The 20378-nt window shown below is 41.1% G+C and overlaps 1 protein-coding gene across 4 annotated transcripts in view; it reads right to left on the bottom strand.

Annotated features, from left to right (window-relative positions):
• Window positions 1-20378, bottom strand: part of lmbr1 (limb development membrane protein 1) — a 282617-nt gene that overhangs the window by 61261 nt on the left and 200978 nt on the right. For all 4 annotated transcript variants that reach the window (XM_048557443.2, XM_048557452.2, XM_048557460.2 and 1 more), the window contains 3 exons: window positions 15379-15465; window positions 13210-13286; window positions 8791-8868 (listed from right to left, as the gene is read on the bottom strand). In XM_048557443.2, the coding sequence (XP_048413400.1) occupies window positions 8791-8868; window positions 13210-13286; window positions 15379-15465 (242 nt within the window). The remainder of the gene's footprint in view (window positions 1-8790; window positions 8869-13209; window positions 13287-15378; window positions 15466-20378) is intronic.

Genomic DNA, 20378 nt, shown 5'->3' with positions numbered 1-20378 from the left:
GCCCAACACTTGCTTAGTGAGCACAAACTAAAGATAAAGCCTGGCAGTTCATTGATCTGGATAACTTAGCAAATTACCTAACGAGCTGACCACAATCAATAATCATATTTCCCTGCCTCAGAATTTCTGGAACGAACTTAAGGAGTAATAATATTTCAACTGTAAAACCTTTAGATGTTCCTTCCCTAGATTCATGGGAGAAAAAGGCACGCCTTTCAAAAATTTTTAAACTAATTCCACCTGTTTATTATCACAAACAAGTTAAAAAGACTTCAAAACATGATTTTTTGACTTGATAAGAGCATTCCTTGACTGGCACTTTGCCATCCTTAACAAACCAACAAATACTACTTTGAATCATAAACTGAACTTTTGTTTCCTGCTGCACTTGATCAATTTTCAATGTATATTGTACCATTCGGTATGTGAATGAGATTTAGTTAAAAAGATAGAACCAGCTGCTTCAAGATTTGATCCTCTGCTACAGCTGTTTGATCATGTGCACACATTCATGCTTACTGCCTAAATACAGACAGGAAAATAAGCGAACAAAAATAGAAAAATCTGGTCTGGACAAAAATCAATTTTCTTTGTAAAAAAGTTAAATCATTAAAATTCAACAAAAGAACTGAGTCTGTGAATTTGTATAAGTATCAGGAAAATATTTAATATGAAACAAGCACAAAAATATGTAATGTTTTAGAGTTTCTTAATCACTTAGCACTAAACATTTTTGAATTGATGTGTGCAGTGCATTTTTAATAAAGACATATTTCAAAGTATTAAAATGCTACACAGCAACTTAAATTCCTAAATAATCCCACTACTCTAGTGCAATTTCTTCTAATGTTTAATTTTGAAGGCAGTTTTGTTTGTTTCTGAAAAGAAAAAAAGTGACTAAACCTTTCTGAACATTTTAAATTAATAAGTTAATATTGTTCTGCAAGAGTCTAAAGTTAAAAGCAATTCATATCATTTTGCTCAGCTCAAACTTCTAAATAAGATCACCTGATGAACTACATTTTTGAAGCTTGCAAATAATAGGCAGGACATTGACCTTCACTTTCCATTAAATTGTAAGCCCAAACAGAGGTCAGTTGGCTTACCCAGCTGGTTTGTTGTTCCGCAGACGTTTCATTACCATGCTTCGTAACCTCCTCAGTGCAGCCTCTGAGAAGTGTCAGTGTGTTTTCCTGCCTGGCTTTTAAACTCTGGGGTCCACTGCAATAGATTGGCTCACTTTCGGGTTTCCTCCATTGTGGAATGTATATGGGGTCGAGTTCACTGTGTTTATTAATAACATGCCTCGTGGAGTGCCATGCTTCCAGGGATACTCATGTTTGTCTCTGCCTGGCTTGTCCCAGGACCATGTTGTTGTTCCAGTCGAAGTCGTGGCTCTCCGTGTCCACGTGGATTGAGATGAGCGAGTATTGGTCGTGTCTTTTTGTAGCCAGTTGGTGTTCATGTACACTTGTTGTTAGTTTCCTTCCTGTTTGGCCGATGTAGCGTTTCTCGCAGTCTCTGCACAGGATCTTGTAGGTGACACTGGTCCTGTTCATGGCGGGGAGTGGGTCCTTAGTTCGGGTGAGCACTTGTTGTACATGTTCATTGCACTAGGGAGGAAACCCGGAAGTGAGGCAATCCATCGTAACGGACCCCAGAATTTAAAAGCCAGGTGGGAAAACACATCAACGCTTCATCAGAGCCAGCACTGAAGATATTATCAAGCAAGGTAACGAAATGTCTGCAGAACAACAAACCAACTCGGCAAGCTGACTAACCTCAACACCCACAACCCGAGTTACAGATCTACTCCAAAACCTTACAAACCCAAACAAAGCAACATATAATTCACTAACATAGACTCAAACGATATAATGGAGAAGTTTTTCTTTAGTCTACATCAATAACCTGAATGTTCTCTGTCAATGGTAGAGTAACAAGAGATCATGATGAATAGGACCAAAATAAATTGAAAATTAAGTAATATCTTTCAATATAAACCTCAGTCTTCAGACCCTACCATTATTATCATAGGATTACAGTTAAATAGCTTTCTAAAATTTTCTTTTCCTTGTATTACCAAATTTCAATTTATTTTTCCACAGGCACCATTATTCATTAAACATAATCTTTGTTCACTTGATAGACTTGTGGTTAATCCCAAACTAGAGGGCATAGATTTAAAAGTGAGATGGGAAGGATTTGAAAAGCACCTGAGGGGTTACCTTTTCAAGCAGAGGGTGGTGCATGTATGGAACGAGCTGCGAGAAGTATTGGTGGAGGCAGTACAATTACAATATTTAAAAGGCAACTGGACGAGTATATGAATAGGAAGGGCTCAGAGGAATATGGGCGAAATGTTGGCAAATGGGACTAGCTCAGATTGGAACGTCTGGTCATGCTGTATAACGATGGCTCTGTAATTTTTAACACAAGAATTGCATAGAAGTGGTTTAATTGGTGCCATTACCAATGAAATATGGACTTGTGCACTTCATTTACACTGCTTAAAAATATAATCCTAACCTCTAATTAATAATCAACAGCAATGCTGGCTTCATCAACATATTTAAATATGTGCTTACATGTAAACATAAACCATATACACTTCTACAGTAAACACACTTGAAAGCAATTGCTTGTTCAGAATAATGTAAAAATTGTGTTCAAAAACCAAAAAAGCCAACCAGCTTGCTTCATTTTCATGCAGCAACCGAGAAGATAACCTGAAGGTTGCACACAAGTTATTTTACTGAAAATAATGGGTGAGACAGCTAACCAAAAAATCTGCGAAGTACTGTAAATAGGTTGCATACAACAGCAAAGTAAAGAGGGAATCGCACAACAACCTGCATTTTTCAGCAGCGATGTCAGTGTTGTGTCAATACGTCTCTGAAACGGACAACAACCTCTGCAGACTGCATATGTAATTAAATGCAAAAGCCCAAAAGTTGCTGTCAGGAATTGTACATTTTCAGATACCTATACTATTGAATACCCTCTGACAGCAATCAAGTAGAAATCACTGAACCAATGAGAAAACTCTACCAGAAGTTACAATTACGTTTTTTTTGCCCCTGACGTATTAAGTTCATAGTTACTACTGAACAACTTCATGTCCTAAGAAACTAATTTTATATATGTGGAATGGCAAATTTCACCATTAGTCAATACAACTTTCTTCCCTACGGTACAGAAGGTCATTCAACATAGTCAAGGCTGATTTGAATAGGATTTTAATCAACAAGTACGTCAAGGGTTTTGATGGACAGAATGCAAAGTGGAGTCAGAGCTGCAACCAGATCAGCCACGATTTTAATCAAATGGCAGAGTAGGTTCAGGAGACACAACGGTATACGTCCAATCCCAAATTTTGCATACAGTATAAAAATGTTTCTTTCTACTATAATCTGATTTGCATATTGCAATTATTTTATTAGAACTGTACAAACAGTAAGTAAAAAGTTCAGTATATTTTACTTATTGGTTTGCAGTCTGTGGAAATATTCCAATGTGATTCACTACTTACTTCACAGTTACTGGACCCCTGTAGATTCCCCAAGACTTGCTGCCAGAATAAATTTGCTGTTGAAAAGACAGAAATCCACACCAGAGATCCTTAAGTGCTCTTTTTCATTACAAGGTCAACTGTTACTTCAATATTGATCATAGAATCAGGGCTGAAATGTGCTTTCCAACATCTTCTCTCAATGTGCTACAGCAGTAACCTCTTCTACAGTCCACGTTACTTCCTCCTTATTCCTGAATAAGTAATACTCAGCTTTTGTCCGTGTTAATTGAAAACTTCACACATTGAACAATTTCCCCAACATCAATTTTGTCAATTGCTTTCACAAACTTGCAGGCTTCCCTTTTCCCAAAAAAAACACCCATGTCCAATTTAACCTTTCCTCAAATCATAAATTGCTAAAAATTAGAATCAATTTCATTGTTGGCAATGTCACATTTTCCATAATTAGGTTATTATAACTCTGCTCAATATACCCCTATCGAATATCTAATTGAATGGCTCAAGGGCCATTATTCATATTTCTGTGTATTTAGCCTGTTGGGAATGTACGTCTATACAAAAATCAGTGTACAATTTTTCTCTCACAAAAGAACACAGGCTAGATATTTTAGATTTTCTTGAGATCTACACTTCAGATTGTTTATTAACATTTATTTTATCGTAACATCAGGTTTCTTGGAATAAATGTAGAGATGATCGGAAATTAACAAGAAACTTGTACAGCAAATCACAATTGAAGACTCAGTGATGTTGCAGCAAAATCCAGTAATAAGCATGAGCTGCACTCAGTGGTAGGTATAAATGCAGTCTCCAGTAGAAGTGTAAAGTGACATTCTAGGGCCTACTCTCATGAATATCTGGTACGCTAGTAAAGGACTGGGAACCTGGGGTGGTGGTTCCAAGGTCATTGGAGAGGGGATGAAGTCAACAAGGTGGAGGGAATGGACTCGTGGCATTATCGCTGGACTTTTAATCCACAGATCCAGGTAATGTTCTTGGGACATAGGTTTGAATCCAGTCACAGCAAATGGTGGATAATAAAATGTGAGGCTGGATGAACACAGCAGGCCCAGCAGCATCTCAGGAGCACAGGTGCTGCTGGGCCTGCTGTGTTCATCCAGCCTCACATTTTATTATCTTGGATTCTCCAGCATCTGCAGTTCCCATTATCACTCACGCAGCAAATGGTGGAATTTAAATTCAATAAATATCGAGAATTAAGAGTCTAATGATGATCATGAATCTATTCCGATTGTCAGAAAAACCTATCTGGTTCACTATTGTTCTTAAGGGAAGGAAACTATCAACCTTACATGTGACTCCAGACCTACAGCAATGTGGTTGACTCATAACCTCCCTCTGGGCAAATAGGGATGGGCAATAAATGCTGGCCCGAGTCAGCAACGCCCTCATCCAGTGAATGAATTTTTTTAAAAAGATGGACTAAGAACTGCCTTCCTATTTGGATTTTTCTGCGTCAGTCTTTATTTTCTTCCTCCCTTCTTCCCATTCCATAACTGCTTCTATAGTCTCAGGGCATAATGCCAGATTTAAGTAAGTTTCTAATGCAGTAGGCGTTTGTGCACTACGCGGTCAGCAAGTACAACTGTATATCAGTACGTGTGCATTAGGGGCCTTTGAGACAAGAGTTAGGAGTTTTAAACAGAGTATCTAATCACAGGTGAACAACTATTTCTAAGTACAGAAGTCTGGTTAACAAGGTGTGGAGCTGGATGAACACAACAGGACAAGCAGCATCATATGAGCAGGAAAGCTGATGTTTCGGGCCTAGATCCTTCTTCAGAAATGGGGGAGGGGAAGGGGGTTCTGAAATAAATGGGGGTGGGGGGAGGTGGATAGAAGATGGGTAGAAGAGAAGATAGGTGGGGAGGAGGCAGCCCGGTCAAAGAGGTGGGGATGGAGCCAGTAAAGGCGAGTATATTTGGGGAGGTAGGGAGGAGATGGATCAGTCCAGGGAGGATAGACAGGTCAAGGGTGTGGGATGAGTTAGTAGGTCAGAGATGAGTGTGGGGCTTGAGATGGGAGCAAGGGATAGGTGGAAGCAGGTTAGGGAGGCGGGGACTAGTTGGGCTGGTTTTGGGATGTGATAGGGGGAGTGGAGATTTTGAAGCTTGTGAAGTTCACATCGATACCATGAGGCTGCAGGGTTCCCAAGTGGAATATGAATTGCTGTTCCTGCAACCTTTAGGTAACATCATTGTGGCACTGCAGGAGTCCCAGGATGGACATGTCATCTGCAGAATGGGAGGGGGAGTTGAAATGGTTCGTGACTGGGAGGTGCAGTTGTTTAGTGCGAACTGAGCATAGGTGTTCTGCAAAGCGGTCCCAAAGCCACTGCTTGGTTTCCCCAATGTGGAGGAGGCCACAACAGGAACAGTGGATGGAGTCTACCACATTAGCAGATGTGCAGGTGAACATCTGCTTGATGTGGAAAGTCTTCTTGGGGCCTGGAATGGAGGTGAGGGAGGTGGTGTAAGGGCAGGTGTAGCACTTCAGGCAGTTGCAGGGAAAAGTGCCGGGTGTGGTGGGGCTGGAGGGGAGTGTGGAGCGGACAAGGGAGTCACAGAGAGAGTGGTCCCTCCGGAAAGCAGATACAGTGGGGAGGGAAAAATGTCTTTGGTGGTGGGGTCGGATTGTAGATGGCGGAAATGTCGAGGATGATGCGTTGGATCCAGAGATTGGTGGGGTGGAACGTGAGGACGAGGGGGATTCTGTTTTGGTTTTCTTCCGTACCTACACTAGCCCTAAACCCCACCTCTTCCTCTGTTACACTACTGACTGTATCAGTACTGCCTCACGCTCCCATGAGGAGCTTAAACAGTTCATTCACTTTATCAACACCTTCCACCCCAAATTCAAGTTCACCTGGACCATCTTTAATACTCTCTCTCTCCTTCCTGTACCTCTCTGTGTACATCTCGTGCAACCACCTCGTAACCGATAGCCATTTCAAGCCCATCAACTCCCACAGCTACCTAGAATACACGTCCTCCCACCCACCTTCCTGCAAAAATGCCATCCCATATTCCCAATTCCTTCATCTATGCCGCAACTGCTCCCAAGATGAGGCATTCCACTCTTGTACATCTCAGATGTCCTCGTTTTTCAAGGACCGCAACTTCCCCTCCTCAGTAGTTGAGAATGCCCTCGACCACGTCTCCCACATTTCCTGCAACTCATGCCTCACACACCCTCCTCGCAATAAAAAAAACCAAAACAGAATTCCCCTCGTCCTCACCTACTACCCCACCAACCTCCAGAGCCACACATCATCCTCCGACACTTCCACCATCTGCAATTCAACACCACAAAAGACATTTTTCCCTCCCGACCCTTGTCTGCCTTCCAGCAGTCTGTTTAAATCTGTCCAAATCCATGACTCCCTTGTCCGCTCCACGATCCCATCCAGTCCCACCACACCCAGCACTTTACCCTGCCAGCGCAGGAAGTGCCATACCTGTTCCGATACCTCACCCTTCACCCCTATCCCAGGCTCCAAGAGGACTTTCCAAATCAAGCAGATGTTCACTTGCACATCTGCTAATGTGGTATACTGCATCGGCTGTTCCCGTTGTGGCCTCGTCCACATTGGGGAAACCATGCAGAGGCTCGGGGACCACTTTGCAGAACACCTATGCTTGGTTCTCACTAAACAACTGCACCTCCCAGTCACGAACCATTTCCACTCCCCCTCCCATTCTCTAGATGACATGTCCATCCTGGGCCTCCTGCAGTGCCACAACGATGTTACCCAAAGGTTGCAGGAACAGCAACTCATATTCCGCTTGGGAACCCTGCGGCCTAATGGCATCAATGTGGATTTCACAAGCTTCTATGCACCTCTCCCTCTCCCTCTCTCCCCATTTATTTCAGAACCTCCTTCCTCTCCCCCATTTCTGAAGGAGGGTCTAGGCCCGAAACGTCAGTTTTCCTACTCCCATGATGCTGCTTGGCCTGCTGCGTTCATCCAGCTCGACACCTTGTTGTTGCAGATGACTCTGGAAATAACAGCGTTTTATTTTTAGAGCCTCGCCCCATTGAGGCTTAACACTTCCCAAATCTTTCTACTATCTACAAGGTACAAATATGATGGAATATTTTCAGTTTCTTGCATTAATGCTGCTTCAATAATATTAAAAAAATCCAGCCTCATCCTGAGCAAAACAACCTGTTAGAGTGGCACTCCATCAACCACTTGAAATAGTCACCATAGGCTTACCTTGACTGCAATGTGTACCATCTACAGGTTTCATTGCAAAAACATAAAGGCTTCTTCAACAGCACTTCAGAAGCCCACAACCTATACTCTAGAAGAACAAGGACAGCAAAAGCATGGAAATACCACATTTGCACGCTCCACTCTAAATCACACATTTTCCTTGCCTGCTACGTCAATATCCTGGAAATGCTCTTCACATTATTGTGGGTGAACCTACATCACCTGGACCATGGAGCTCCAAATAAGGCAGTTGACCAGGATATTCACAAGTTTCAGAAGTGGTATAAAAGAAATGTAGGGTATAACCTCTTTTAATATTGTTATCTATATAGGTACTTCTTTGATTTCCTACACTGCAACAGTGTTTCAAATTACAAAGCATTTTAATTCACTGAGATTCTGAAAAGCAATATATTCAGTTCTTTCTTCAATTGGCAAAGGATATTACAAATGCACTAGTTTCCTCCCCTCTAGTGCAAAAGCAAATTAAAACGGGAAATGCTGACACAGGAATTAAAATCATTTGAAAAAGAATTGTTATTCAGTTATAAACTCAACTGATTCAGGAGTTTAAAGAAGTACTGAACCTGTTTGATATTAGAGCCACACCATTGGTGATTTGATCACTGACTTGAAAATGAAACAGAGTGAACTTCAAACTGTCTGAATGTATTGAGAGTTCACCCTGCTGGTTGATATAGGGTTTGCATCATCAAGCTGCTGCCTGTAACCATATAAGCTTGAATACATAAATATCAGCCTGAACATGATTATCTGTATCAGTGAATCACATAATGACTAAGTTTCACAAAAACCAGTCCTCTAGCTACTCTCATCTCACGCTTGCATACTCTGTTGACGACACATTTGTTGAAAGATTAATCAACAGTATAGAATGATTGAAAACAGTAGAAGACAAAACAAATGTTGTAGTTAAGAAACAAAGTTACATAATTTCCAACTTCATGAATATCAAGAGAACAATCACTTAAGCAGAAATGCAGTTGGTTAATACCTGTGATCCTTTTGGCATTGCAGTTTCATCAACCAACAGAGCCAGTATATTGAAAGCAACCAAAAGGACAGAGATTGTCTGTAAGACATAATTTCATCATTAGAAAGGCTGTGCCAAACATTGTTATTGATAGATTTCATCACATATACAATATTACTGCACATTAATCATGTTTACAATGGAAATTAAATTATACATATTTGCAAAATAAAATGTTATGAAGTTTGAATTATGTATTCAAACTTTTCATAAATAAGAGCCTATGTATAATATGGCTTATTTTATATCTATTATAATGAAATGTTATATAGTTATTGTTTCTTACAGAATGGCTATTAAACTGAGCTGTAAAATATTTCATAATACTATTTTTTTCATCATGCACTCATCCTGATAAAACAATTTATGAAAACAGGTTTGTTGTACTATTGACGTTTCCCTCCTCTTCCAACATCCGTATCATAAGAATTGATTACTTTATTCATTCACAGGAAGAGGGCATCACTGGCTAGGCAGTATTTATTGCACATCCCTAATTGCCCAAAGAGCAGTTAACATTCAGCCACATTGCCATGGGACTGAATCACATATAGGCCAGACCAGGAAAGGATGGCAGTTTCCTTCCCTAAATGGCATGAGTGATCCAGATGGTTTTTTCTGACAATCAACAATGGATTCACTGTCATCATTAGGTTCTTAATTCCAGATAATTAATAAATTCAAATTCGAACGGGATTCAAACCTGGGTCCTCAGAACATTATCTGGGTCTCTGGATTAACGGTCCAGCAATAATACCACTAGGCCACTGCCCACACTTGCAAACTTTTGTAAATTAATTAAAGCCTTGCTTGTACAGATTATAAATCAGAGGATCAAAGTACAGGCCCTTGTTAAGCTTATGCTAATAAATTATACTGATAGTGACTTAACCCTATCCATTCTTTCTAACTTCTTCTCCTATTACTAACTTGTAACATTCAATTTTAGAAAAAAGGTTTCTGTGAGGAAAGGGTAGGATTCTATGTGAGGTTCATGATTCAGTCAGCCAACCTCCTTCTCCAGTGCGATCCTCCAAACTCCCCCTAAGCACATTCTCACTCATACACACAGGAAGAAGGCATGGATCAAAAAGCCTGTGCCAAGTCAGCTGGAGGTGTGCTCCTGAGACAGAGATTCACGTTAGCCAGTGGGGTAAGGTATTCACTTCAAGTGTTAACATGCCATTAAAGTCACAAGTGAAGCCCTACCCTCTAGTCAGTGTCATGCTGCAAGTAAAACAACTCGCTCAGGGCTAGAAGTCAATTAGTGAGTGAGCAAGACAGACAAAAGAAAATAGGTCAGCCAAAGAACTCTTTCTCACACTTAATGTCAGAATTCAATCATGGTCAAAATGAATCAGAACCACAGCATCTCAAACAACCTGCAAAACTAAGTCTTGAGATCAGCTATGTAACAAACATCAGCAATGATACTGCAATGGCTGCAACATTCTATTTTGAAATTTCCTAAACAATTTACAGACTGGTTGGAGATAGCAAGAACTGCAGTTGCTGGAATTGGTCAATACAGTGCAGAGCTGGAGGAACACAGGAGATCAGGCAGCATCAGAGGAACAGGACAGTCAACACTTGGAGTCGGGACCCTTCATCAGGTCTGGGCAAGGGGAAAGGCACTGGGAAATAAACAGAGGCAGGAGGGACAGGGATGGGGGAAGGTAGGAAGGACGACGATTGGTGGATGCAGGTCAGAGTAATGGGGATTGGTCAGTGGGAAGGGTGGGCGGATAGATGGGCAAGATGACGGGCAGCTTGTGTCAGGTTGTGGAGACAGGGAAGAGAGGGAGGGTTGGGCATGGGATGAAGTCGAGGTCGAGGTCGAGTTTGGAGAGACTTTGAAACTGGTGAATTCTACGTTCAAGCCATTGGGCTGCTGGCTCCCGAGGTGGAATGGGAAAGGTTGCTTCTCCAGTTTGCACATGGCATCATTGCAACACTGTAAGAGGCCCAGGACAAACACGCTACAAGGGAGTGGGAGGAGTTAAAATGGTTAGCAACCAGAAGGTGTCATTGTTTATAGCACACAGAGTGCAGGTGTTCTGCAAATGGTCACCCAGTCTGCACTTAGTCTCACCATGTGCCAAGGAGGCCACATCGGGAGCAGTGGAGACAGTAGAACAGGTTAGAGGATGTACTGGTGAACCCCTGTCAGATATGGAAAGTTTGCTTTGGGCCTTGAATGGAGGTAAGGGAGGAGGGGTAGGTCCAGGTGTAGCACCTCTGCAGTTGCTAGGAAAGGTGCTGGGTGTAGTTGAGATGGTGGGGAGCATAGAGCAGATGAGGGAGTCATGGACCCATACTGGTGCCCATTATCCACTCCTTTAGATTGTAGGAAGTGGGACTTCATCCTCTGCCACTTCCACCACCTACAATCCGAAGCCACCGAAGAGATATTTCCCTCAACACCCCTACCTGCCTTTTGTCAGGGCTACTCACTCGGTGACTTCCTCATCCACTTCACGCTCCCCACCATACTCTGTTCCTTTGCCTACAAGTGCAGGAGGTGCTACACCTGCCCCTACATTTCCCCTATCACCTCCACCCAAAGGTCCAAGGCAAACTTTCCCAATCCGACAGGGGCTCACCTGTACATATTCCAATTCAGTCTACAGTATCCGCTGCTCCCAGTGTGGCAGCCTCTACTTCAGTCAGACCAAGCACAGACTCAGTGACCGTTTCGTACAGCATCTGCACCCTATATGCTATAAACATCAACACTTTCTGGTCGCTAACCAGTTTAACTCCCTCTCCCATTCCCTTGGTGGCATCTGTGTCCTGGGCCTCTTCCTGTGCCACAATGGCACCACCCGCAAACTGGAGGAGCAGCACCTCATATTCCTTCTTGGGAGCTTACAGCCTAATGGCCTGAACATGCAATTCACCAGTTTTGAAATCTCCCCAACCCCGGCCTCATCCCATGTCCCACCGTGTCTCTCATCTCCGCTTCCTTGGCCTGACACAACCAGCCCATCTTCTTACCCGCCCCACCCTTCCCACTGACAAATTCCTACTAGCCTTACATACATCCACCTATCGTCTACCCACCTATCTTCCACCAGCCCACTCCACTTTCCTCTATTTCCCAGCTCCATTCTCCCTCTCCAGTCCTGATGAAGGGTCCCAAGCCGAAACGACGACTCTCTCGGACCTCTGATGCTGCTTGACCCGCTGTATTCCTCCAGTTGTGCACTGTATTGTCACAGACTGATTCCTATATCTTTAGCACCAAAATATTTTATCTTTTTTGAACCTTTCTCCTATTTTTCATATATGTAAATGCATGTCTGTGATTTTAATTGCTCTAAAGGTATAATATGGAAAAAGTTGGGTGTCCAATGAGATTTGGTGGTTCAGGGTGCACAACTCTTGAAATATCACAAACAAGTTCAGAAAATAGTTAAGACTAATAGAATGCTGGCTTTCATATTTAAAGGGCTGAAGTATCAGGAAGCAGGCGTTGTGCCACAGTTATACAAAACACTAGCTCGACCTCACATAGAGAACTGAGAGCAGATCCGGTCACCACGTTAGGATGGATGCTCTGGCCCTGGAAGGGTTCAGAGCAGGTTTACAAAGATGATACTTGGACTTCAGAAGTTGAGGCGAGATTGTACCTAATCTGTACAATCTGATTAGATTCAGGGTAAATAAAGATAAACTATTTCTACAGGTTGAAGATTCTAGAACATGGTACACTAAGAATTTGGACCAGACCATTCAGGAGGAATGTTAGAAGAAACAAAGAGTAGTGAAGGTTTGAAACACTCTTCTTCAAACGGTGGTCAATGCTAAATTCAATTGTTAGATGCAACTCTGAGCTGTGTAATTTTTTTTATTGAGCAAGTGTATCAAGGAATATGTGCTTCAGACAGGCATATGGAGTTAGGCCACAGATCAGCAATGATCTCACCAAAAGGCAAGAGGGCTTGAAAGGCAGTTCCTAAAATCACTCTTTGTTAACTCAAGAAAGCCTGGTTGAGTTAACTATTTTTAAAATCAAGTTCATTTGGGTCTGGGAGAAAGGAATCCACAAGGAAAGATATTGCTTCTAAATTAACTTTGTTGTAACTAACCAAGGGAGTGAAGGATGAAAGAAGGGGAGTCAGTTCACCCCTCTTCACCCACGAGCTTATCAAATCTGTAGCATTCCATTCGGATCTGTAACAATTTAGGGGAACACCCTTAATACCAGAGTCTGGGCATAATAACACCAAGTAAAATGGTCATTCTTCAATTACTTTAAAATTAGTGTAATTACAAGTGTGAAAGTCATACTATATATATCTAAATTCAATATCAACTGGGAATAAAAAAAGACGCTTCAATTATCTGCACTAATTTTTTTTAACAAAAGCAGCTCACCGTTCCCGACAGTAGTATCAGCATGACAACAGGATAAACCAGATTCCGCTCCCATGCAGAAGCTTTCTTGCGTCGTTCTTATGGGGGGGGGGAAAAAAAAAACTCCTGTTAATGCTAGGCAGTTCAAAGTTTTAAACTGAATTTGGGCAAATAAACTAGTAAAAACTACAACTGAACAGTGTTATTTCTCAAGTATAAAATGAAACAGTGCGCAAGATACTGGGGCACCAGACACTGAAATCCCTAAAAGGCCTGTGAAAATTCAATCACACACGCAACCAATTAAAGAACGTGTTTGTCCCATAATTAAAATAGAGGGAAATGTTGAAGAGCTAATCCTCCAAACGGAGGCTGGTTCTCTCCCATATTAGGTTTGTCAGCTGCAAAGACAAAAATGAGAGACAAACAATCTGTGATCAGAAAAAAGGCTAGTCAGAAGTCCAATGGTGACAAAGAGGGCATACCTGGGGGATGTGCCTTCGGCAAATAGAACTGAAACATTTGTTGATCTGGGGATTGGACAGGAGGATGATGATGATAAAAGAGAGATGCAGGGAGACACTGCAAATGGAATTGAGGGAAGAAAATGAAACCAGAAGAGGGATAGAGGGGAAGAAGGCAGCTGCCAGAGGGCTTGGGGAAGACGGCGGCAGCAAGAAGAATTGGGTTGAGGAGGAGTCTGCCAAATAGTAGGCCCAAGAAGAGGGTTGTGCCAGAGTAGTGTGCCTGGAAGATGCAAGGAGTGGGAGGTGGCTGCAGGCTTGTGGCAGGAGAGGGAGTTTACAACGGTGGTGAGGATAGGATTGGGAGGACGGAGACTGAAGTGGTGCGATGATAAAAAAGGGAGGCTACGATGGGATAAGGAGGGCAGATAAAAAGGTGCAAGGAGGTAGTAACAGCGAACAGGTAAAGTGGTGCGACGTGTGCAAAGAAAGAATGGCTATAAACCGGTCAAAAAATAAATATTTACTTAATTGAGGGTGAAGAAAATGTGAAATCACCAAGTAATAAATTCCTTGCAAGTGGCTGTGGAAATTTTGTTTTAAAGCTACCCAAATTCAATAGCTACTATATGGGGGAAAAAATGTTGCTGTTATTGTGATGAATTCACCACGTATCACTTTTCAATTTAAATTTCAATATTGAGATCTGAGGTTCAAAATAAGGGCAGAAACAGTTGGGGTAAGATGTTCCAGCTCTGTGTACATGCATTGGAAATGAATTTGCTGTGACAAGGCCTGTCTACACAGGTATGTTTGTGGTATTGCTTTTGTGTGTTCAGAAGTATACATGAGGTCACTTTGAAAAAAAAAACCTGCTAATTTATGTCTGTTGTCACATGCCAATTTAAATGTTTCAATATCTGGGAAATTAATGCTTTCCTTTAGTATTGTATCTGTATTTTTAATGGAGGACTGATAAATATTGAGGATATTGACAAATTCTTTTAATTCTGTTTCTGCCCAAAAATCAAGCCTTCCGGTGGTAAAACTGCAGTTACCCAGAAATATTCAACTGGCTGTTTAAAAGTTTAATTCATATTACACAACATTTTAAACAAACAGCTCACATCATCTCTTGCATTAATGTGTGTCGGAAAATTACAGTTTAAATGTTTAGATAGCATGTGTTTGAGGCAAATTTTAAACGACATTTGATTCCGAGTCCGGTGTTATACGTGTCCTGTGAATGCAGTGTAAAGCAGCAGGACACACAGGCCTAACAGACCTGCTTGCTGTTCAGAAAAAATATCATTTAAAATGTGGCCCTGACATCGACGTTTGTCTTCCGTAATCCATTTTGATTGCTAAGCAACTACTATTTTACTGTTTAACATGGCAATAGAAGAAAAAGCAATAATAATTTTGCCATGGAATTCTGCAGAACCTCTGTGTCTGTGGAATTTGCAGGTATCCCCTCAGTACCCAACTCAACACCCGAGCTTGTTTAACAATGTTTTTATATTTTCTGCTCAATTTTCTGAATTTGTTTCCATTTTTGAAGACACAAAAGCTCGAAGTAACAACTGTTTATTCTTCATGACTGCTGATTGCTGCAGCTTTTTCTGTTACTTCAGATTTCCAGCTTTCGCAATTTTCTTTTCACTCAACTGCTGTTTAAACGTAGAACTGTTGTTTTCACTTGAGAAAAATGAATGCAAAAAAATACCAAGTTTTGATCTCTTGCTTCTTACACCATCCAATTCTTGCTCAAGTTCATCAGAATCATATTTCAAATAGGATGTCATATAAGCACCTAAGGGAAGAGAAGAGAGTAGTTTTTTTGCTGCTCCACTTTTTCTCTATTTTTTAAACACATGATCATGTTTAATTATCCAATCCTTGATTCCTATTAACAATGGAAATTCCTATTAACTGAGCAATGCTCAGTTACCACCTGCGCATTCCTCAAACAATTCAGGCTTAACTGAAAAAATGACAGATGGACCCGGTCAATCTCATGTTCATGTATTTTTTTTTTCGGAAAATTGTTCAATAGGTGATAAATATGCCAAATAACATCAAATACAACTGCTACAAAATTGACAATTCCCTTTCTCAATCAATTTATGGTAGCTGGATGTTAGTTCAAGTTGATCTTTTTTATATTATATTCATTCTAATAACTCAAAATCAAAGAAGTCATGTTGACACTAACAAATGGCTGTATTTGTCAAAGCATTGTGTTTAGTATCCAGACATGAAGCAGATGATTGCAAGAGTAACAAGTCATTTTTGAGTTATACTCCATGAACATATTAGCAAAACTGGACTTTCATTTAAAAATTCATGTATAATCATTGTACAGGTTTAAGATTTTCTCTCTCATAGGAAACGCCATTTCATCTGGAATTACACAGGTAAAGGAAACATTCCCAATCCCTGAAAAGGTCCATGATACAATCAAAATCACATTAATGAACATTGAGAAATAGCTCAATTGTATACCTGTATGTGATACTGAAGCAAGATGGTTTCAAGAGGGAAGACACAATAAATGCCAAAAAAGAAAGGTTGTTACAGAGATAGCAGGAACTGCTGATGCTGGCGACTCGGAGTTAACAAGGTGTAGAGCTGGAGGAACACAGCAGGCCAAGCAGCAGAGGAGCAGGAAAAGAAAGGTACCAGGTTTTCTGTACTGAAACCAAAAAAATGCTGGATATCACAGAAGGTCAAGCAACATCTGCGGAGTGACAACAAGCTGCAGTTTTCAGTACAGGTTCCAGTATCTGCAGAAATTTGCTCCTACATTTTATTTAATTGACTGCCAGGTGTCTTTGAGGAATGCCAACCCTGAAGAAGTTTTGCTCTTCCTTCCAACAGGAATTCAGGTTTTCTCTTTCACCATGTAAATGCCGCCCCCTCCACACTTCATGTCAGTTCTAATGAAGCATCATTTGTGCTCGAAACATTAGCTACTCTTTCTCCGCATATGATCCTGATTTGCTGCTACTTCCAGCATTTTTTTTTGTTTTCAGTATTAAGCTATTATAGCCTGTGATCGTCATGGAGCATTTGTAAAGAGGACTTCTGTAAGCTGTCATTGCTAGCCAGACATTGCAGACTCCAGATTACAAACTCTGGATGAATCTCCACAAGTGGGCTTGCAACCAGACCTGAGAGGGTGGATCCTGTAAAGTACAATTCAATGGAATGGATAATGGATAATGAATAAGGCTGTAGAAGTCATTTTCCAAACTTTAGATTTTTTCCGATAAAAAAAAGCTTTCATAAGTTTACAATCCAATCAGTTTTAGATTAGTTGGTTCGGTCTCAACTTAGACTTAAGTAGACCTCAACCAATGTCAAATTACTCATTATTGGACTAGTTATCTGAACTATCAAATAGTTGGAATTCTCTGTCCTAATGACAATTATGGTATCATCCAAGTAAAATATATATCAACTAATAACATTATAGGCTTTTCCATTTCATTATCTTAAAACCAACAAGTTAACTGTATATTGTAGATATCTTGAGACATTTAAGTTGCATACAATAACTGATCTTTTCTCAATAAATTTGACTAATATGGATAACGTTTGTGAAATCCTCCAAAATATTGTGCTCAAACTCCCTAGAACAGGTCCAAACACTTGAACCCTCTTTCAGGGCTATTTCATAATGCAAACAGAAAGCTTTTAACTGGTCATGCACATCAGTAATACTCAATCTTAGAGTCGTCATAAATGGTGCTGAACATCGTGCAATCATTGGTGAACATCACATCCCCACTTCTGACAGCATAATGGAGAGAAAGTCATTGATGAAGCAACTGAAAATGATTTGGCCTATGATGCTAGCCCTCATGAGGCACAGTGGTAGAGTTCTTTTGCCTGCGTCGAGAGGCCCAGCTTAAATCCCAGCTGCTCCAGATGTATAACAACATCACTGAACAGGTTGATTAGAAAAATGTCTGATTTTAAAAAAACCCAACCCCAAAACAGTCCTCTTGTGACACAATGGTAGTGTCTCAACCCCTGGACCAAGGCACCTGGGTTTAAGTCGCACTGCTCCAAAGGTGTTATAACATCTCTGAACATGTCGCTTAGAAAACAGAGTTTAAAAAGTGGACAGCAATAAGGTTACTTACTTGATTCTTAATATGGCTCTTGCAGATCAGCAGTAATGTCCTTACCCCTGGGCCAGGAGACCTGGGTTCAAATCCAACCTGCCCCAGCAGTATACAATACCATCTCTGAACAGGTTCATTAGAAAAATAGGTTAGATTAAAAAAAACTATTAAAAGTTAACCCAAGAAACACAGAGGGCTCTTGTGGCACTACAGCAGGAGACCCAGCTAGAAGTCCCACCTGTTCTAAGTGTACAGGGACATCTCTGAACAAGCTGATTAGAAGACAGGTTAATAATTTTTTTCTCTTAAACATAACCCAAGAAACATGCTGAGATAGCGTGGAGTTCAGATGATGGATCTATACCAACTTTCAGTAAGATGGTGTTGGAATATGTCTTCCCACCCCAGGGGATATCTGTTCCGTCAGCTTTTCTTTTCTTTTACTTCTCTCTTTTCTACAATTTTTTTTCTTTTTCTCCTCTTCTATTTTACATCCTTCTTGTTGAAGAGATGACTCGCAATGACACCTAGAGAGCCCTGCACAGACTTGGGGCAGCGGCATCAGTGGCAAGTTTGGGATCTAACCGTGTCTGCGTCCAGTATGGATTCAGAGAGGCAGGTTTGAGCCAAATACGAGATCCAATGACATCAGCGGCAGCTGCAGCAGCAAGGTGGGCCTGGAGCGGATTCAATGTCCTGTACAGCTGCAACATGACCTCCTCACAATGCTTCTAAGTACACAGAATTTGAAATTGACCCCTTTACTCCAAGATCTAAGTCATTTATATAAATCAAGAAAAGCAAGGAGCCTAATATCAACTTCTAAAAAATTCCACTGTATCTAATACCTTTACAAAGTCCATGTAGATTACACCAAGGGCATTACCTTCATCAACAGCGGTGGAGTGGACTTTGAATCAGTGCAATACCTGGTAGCATCATTGGCATTGGTGAGTTTCAGTGAGGGGTCAGCGCTGTGGACAAAAGTGGAGGCGAGGTGACACCGAAAATTGGTAACATTTACTCCAGCCGCTGTATATTTCAATAAGGTCTTCTCTCATTCTTCCAATCTCCATTGAGTACAGGCCTAACCTGCTCAACTTTGTCCTGTTAGAAAATCCCTTCTTATCAGGGAACAACCAACTGAACTTTTTTGCAACTGCTTCTGATGTAGATCTTTTCTTAGATGAGAGGACCAAAACTGTTCATAGTACTCCAGTTGTGATCTCATGAATGAATGTGCATAGCTTTTTGCAAGGCTTCCTTAGTTTTAAACACTATTCTCTGAAATAAAAGCCAACTTTCTACTTACCTTCCCTATCATTTGCTGAAGGTACATCAGAATAGGTAAGGATGGCAGATTTTCTCCCTAAAAGACATTAATGAACCAGATGGATGTTTGCAACCACCAACAATCCAAACTTTTACTTTAAAAAAAATTCAGATTCCATCAAGATTGGAACGCAGGTCCCCAAGCATTTATTTTGTCTGGATTACAAATGCAGCAACAATACCACTGTGCCATCACCTCCCTTCTTCCTTCCTCGACCTTTACTCTGTAATTCAGTAATTGATTTATATTTTTCTTGCTGGAATGCCTCAATGGGAAACTTTGATCACATTTCCTAGCAGTAGTTTACAGTCCTGAACCACTTGCTAAGGGATAAAAATTTTATTCTTCCATTCCAATTTCTTCTTTTGCAAATCATTAAATCTGTACTCTCTTGTTCTTGATCCATTTACAAAAGCAGGAACAAATTCTCCCTGCCCTGCACAGGCCTTTCATGATTGTGAATACTTTGAACAGCTCTCCTCTCAGCTTTCTCTTCAAGGAGAACAGTGACAACTTCACCAATCTAACTTTTCAAACTATAAATCCTCATCCCTGGAACTATTCTTTTGTACTGTCGACAACGTATTTACATGTTTCCTCAAGTGTGGCACCCAGAACAGTACACAATACTCCAGCTGAGATCTAATTAGCGTCTCATACATATTCAGTATAACCTCCCTGTCCTTGCACTCTGTGCCATAATAAATAGGACCAGATATCCTAAATTAATCCAGCCCCATTTGCCAGCATTTGGCCCATATCCCTCTAAACCCTTCCTTTGCAAATACTCATCCAGATGCCCTTCAAAAGTTGTGATTGTACCAGCCTCCATCACTTCTCCTGGCAGCTCATTCCATTCACGTAACACTGTCTCCATGAAAAAGTTGCCCCTTCAGTCCCTTTTAAGTCTTTCCCCTCTCTACTTAAACCTATGCTCTCCACTTTTGGACTCACAACCGCCCACCCCCACCCAGGGGTAAAGACCTTGACTATTCACCCTATCCATGCCCCTCATGATTTTATAAACCTCTCAGGTCATCCCTCAGCTTCCGACGCTCCAGGGAAAATAGCCCCAGACTATTCAACTTCTCCCTATAGCTCAAACTCTCTGACCCTGGCAACTTCCGTGTAAACCTTTTCTTGAAGCCTTTCAAGTTTCACAAAATCGTTCCAGTAGCAGGGAGACCAGAAATGAAAGCTGTATTCCAAAAGTGGCCGAATCAATGTCCTGTACAGCTGCAACATGACCTCCTCACAATG

This window comes from Stegostoma tigrinum, chromosome 2, assembly GCF_030684315.1.
Source record: "Stegostoma tigrinum isolate sSteTig4 chromosome 2, sSteTig4.hap1, whole genome shotgun sequence".
NCBI classification, from domain to species: domain Eukaryota; kingdom Metazoa; phylum Chordata; class Chondrichthyes; order Orectolobiformes; family Stegostomatidae; genus Stegostoma; species Stegostoma tigrinum.
The sequence above is the reverse complement of the archived record's forward strand: the minus strand, read 5'-3'. Positions and strand labels throughout refer to the sequence as shown.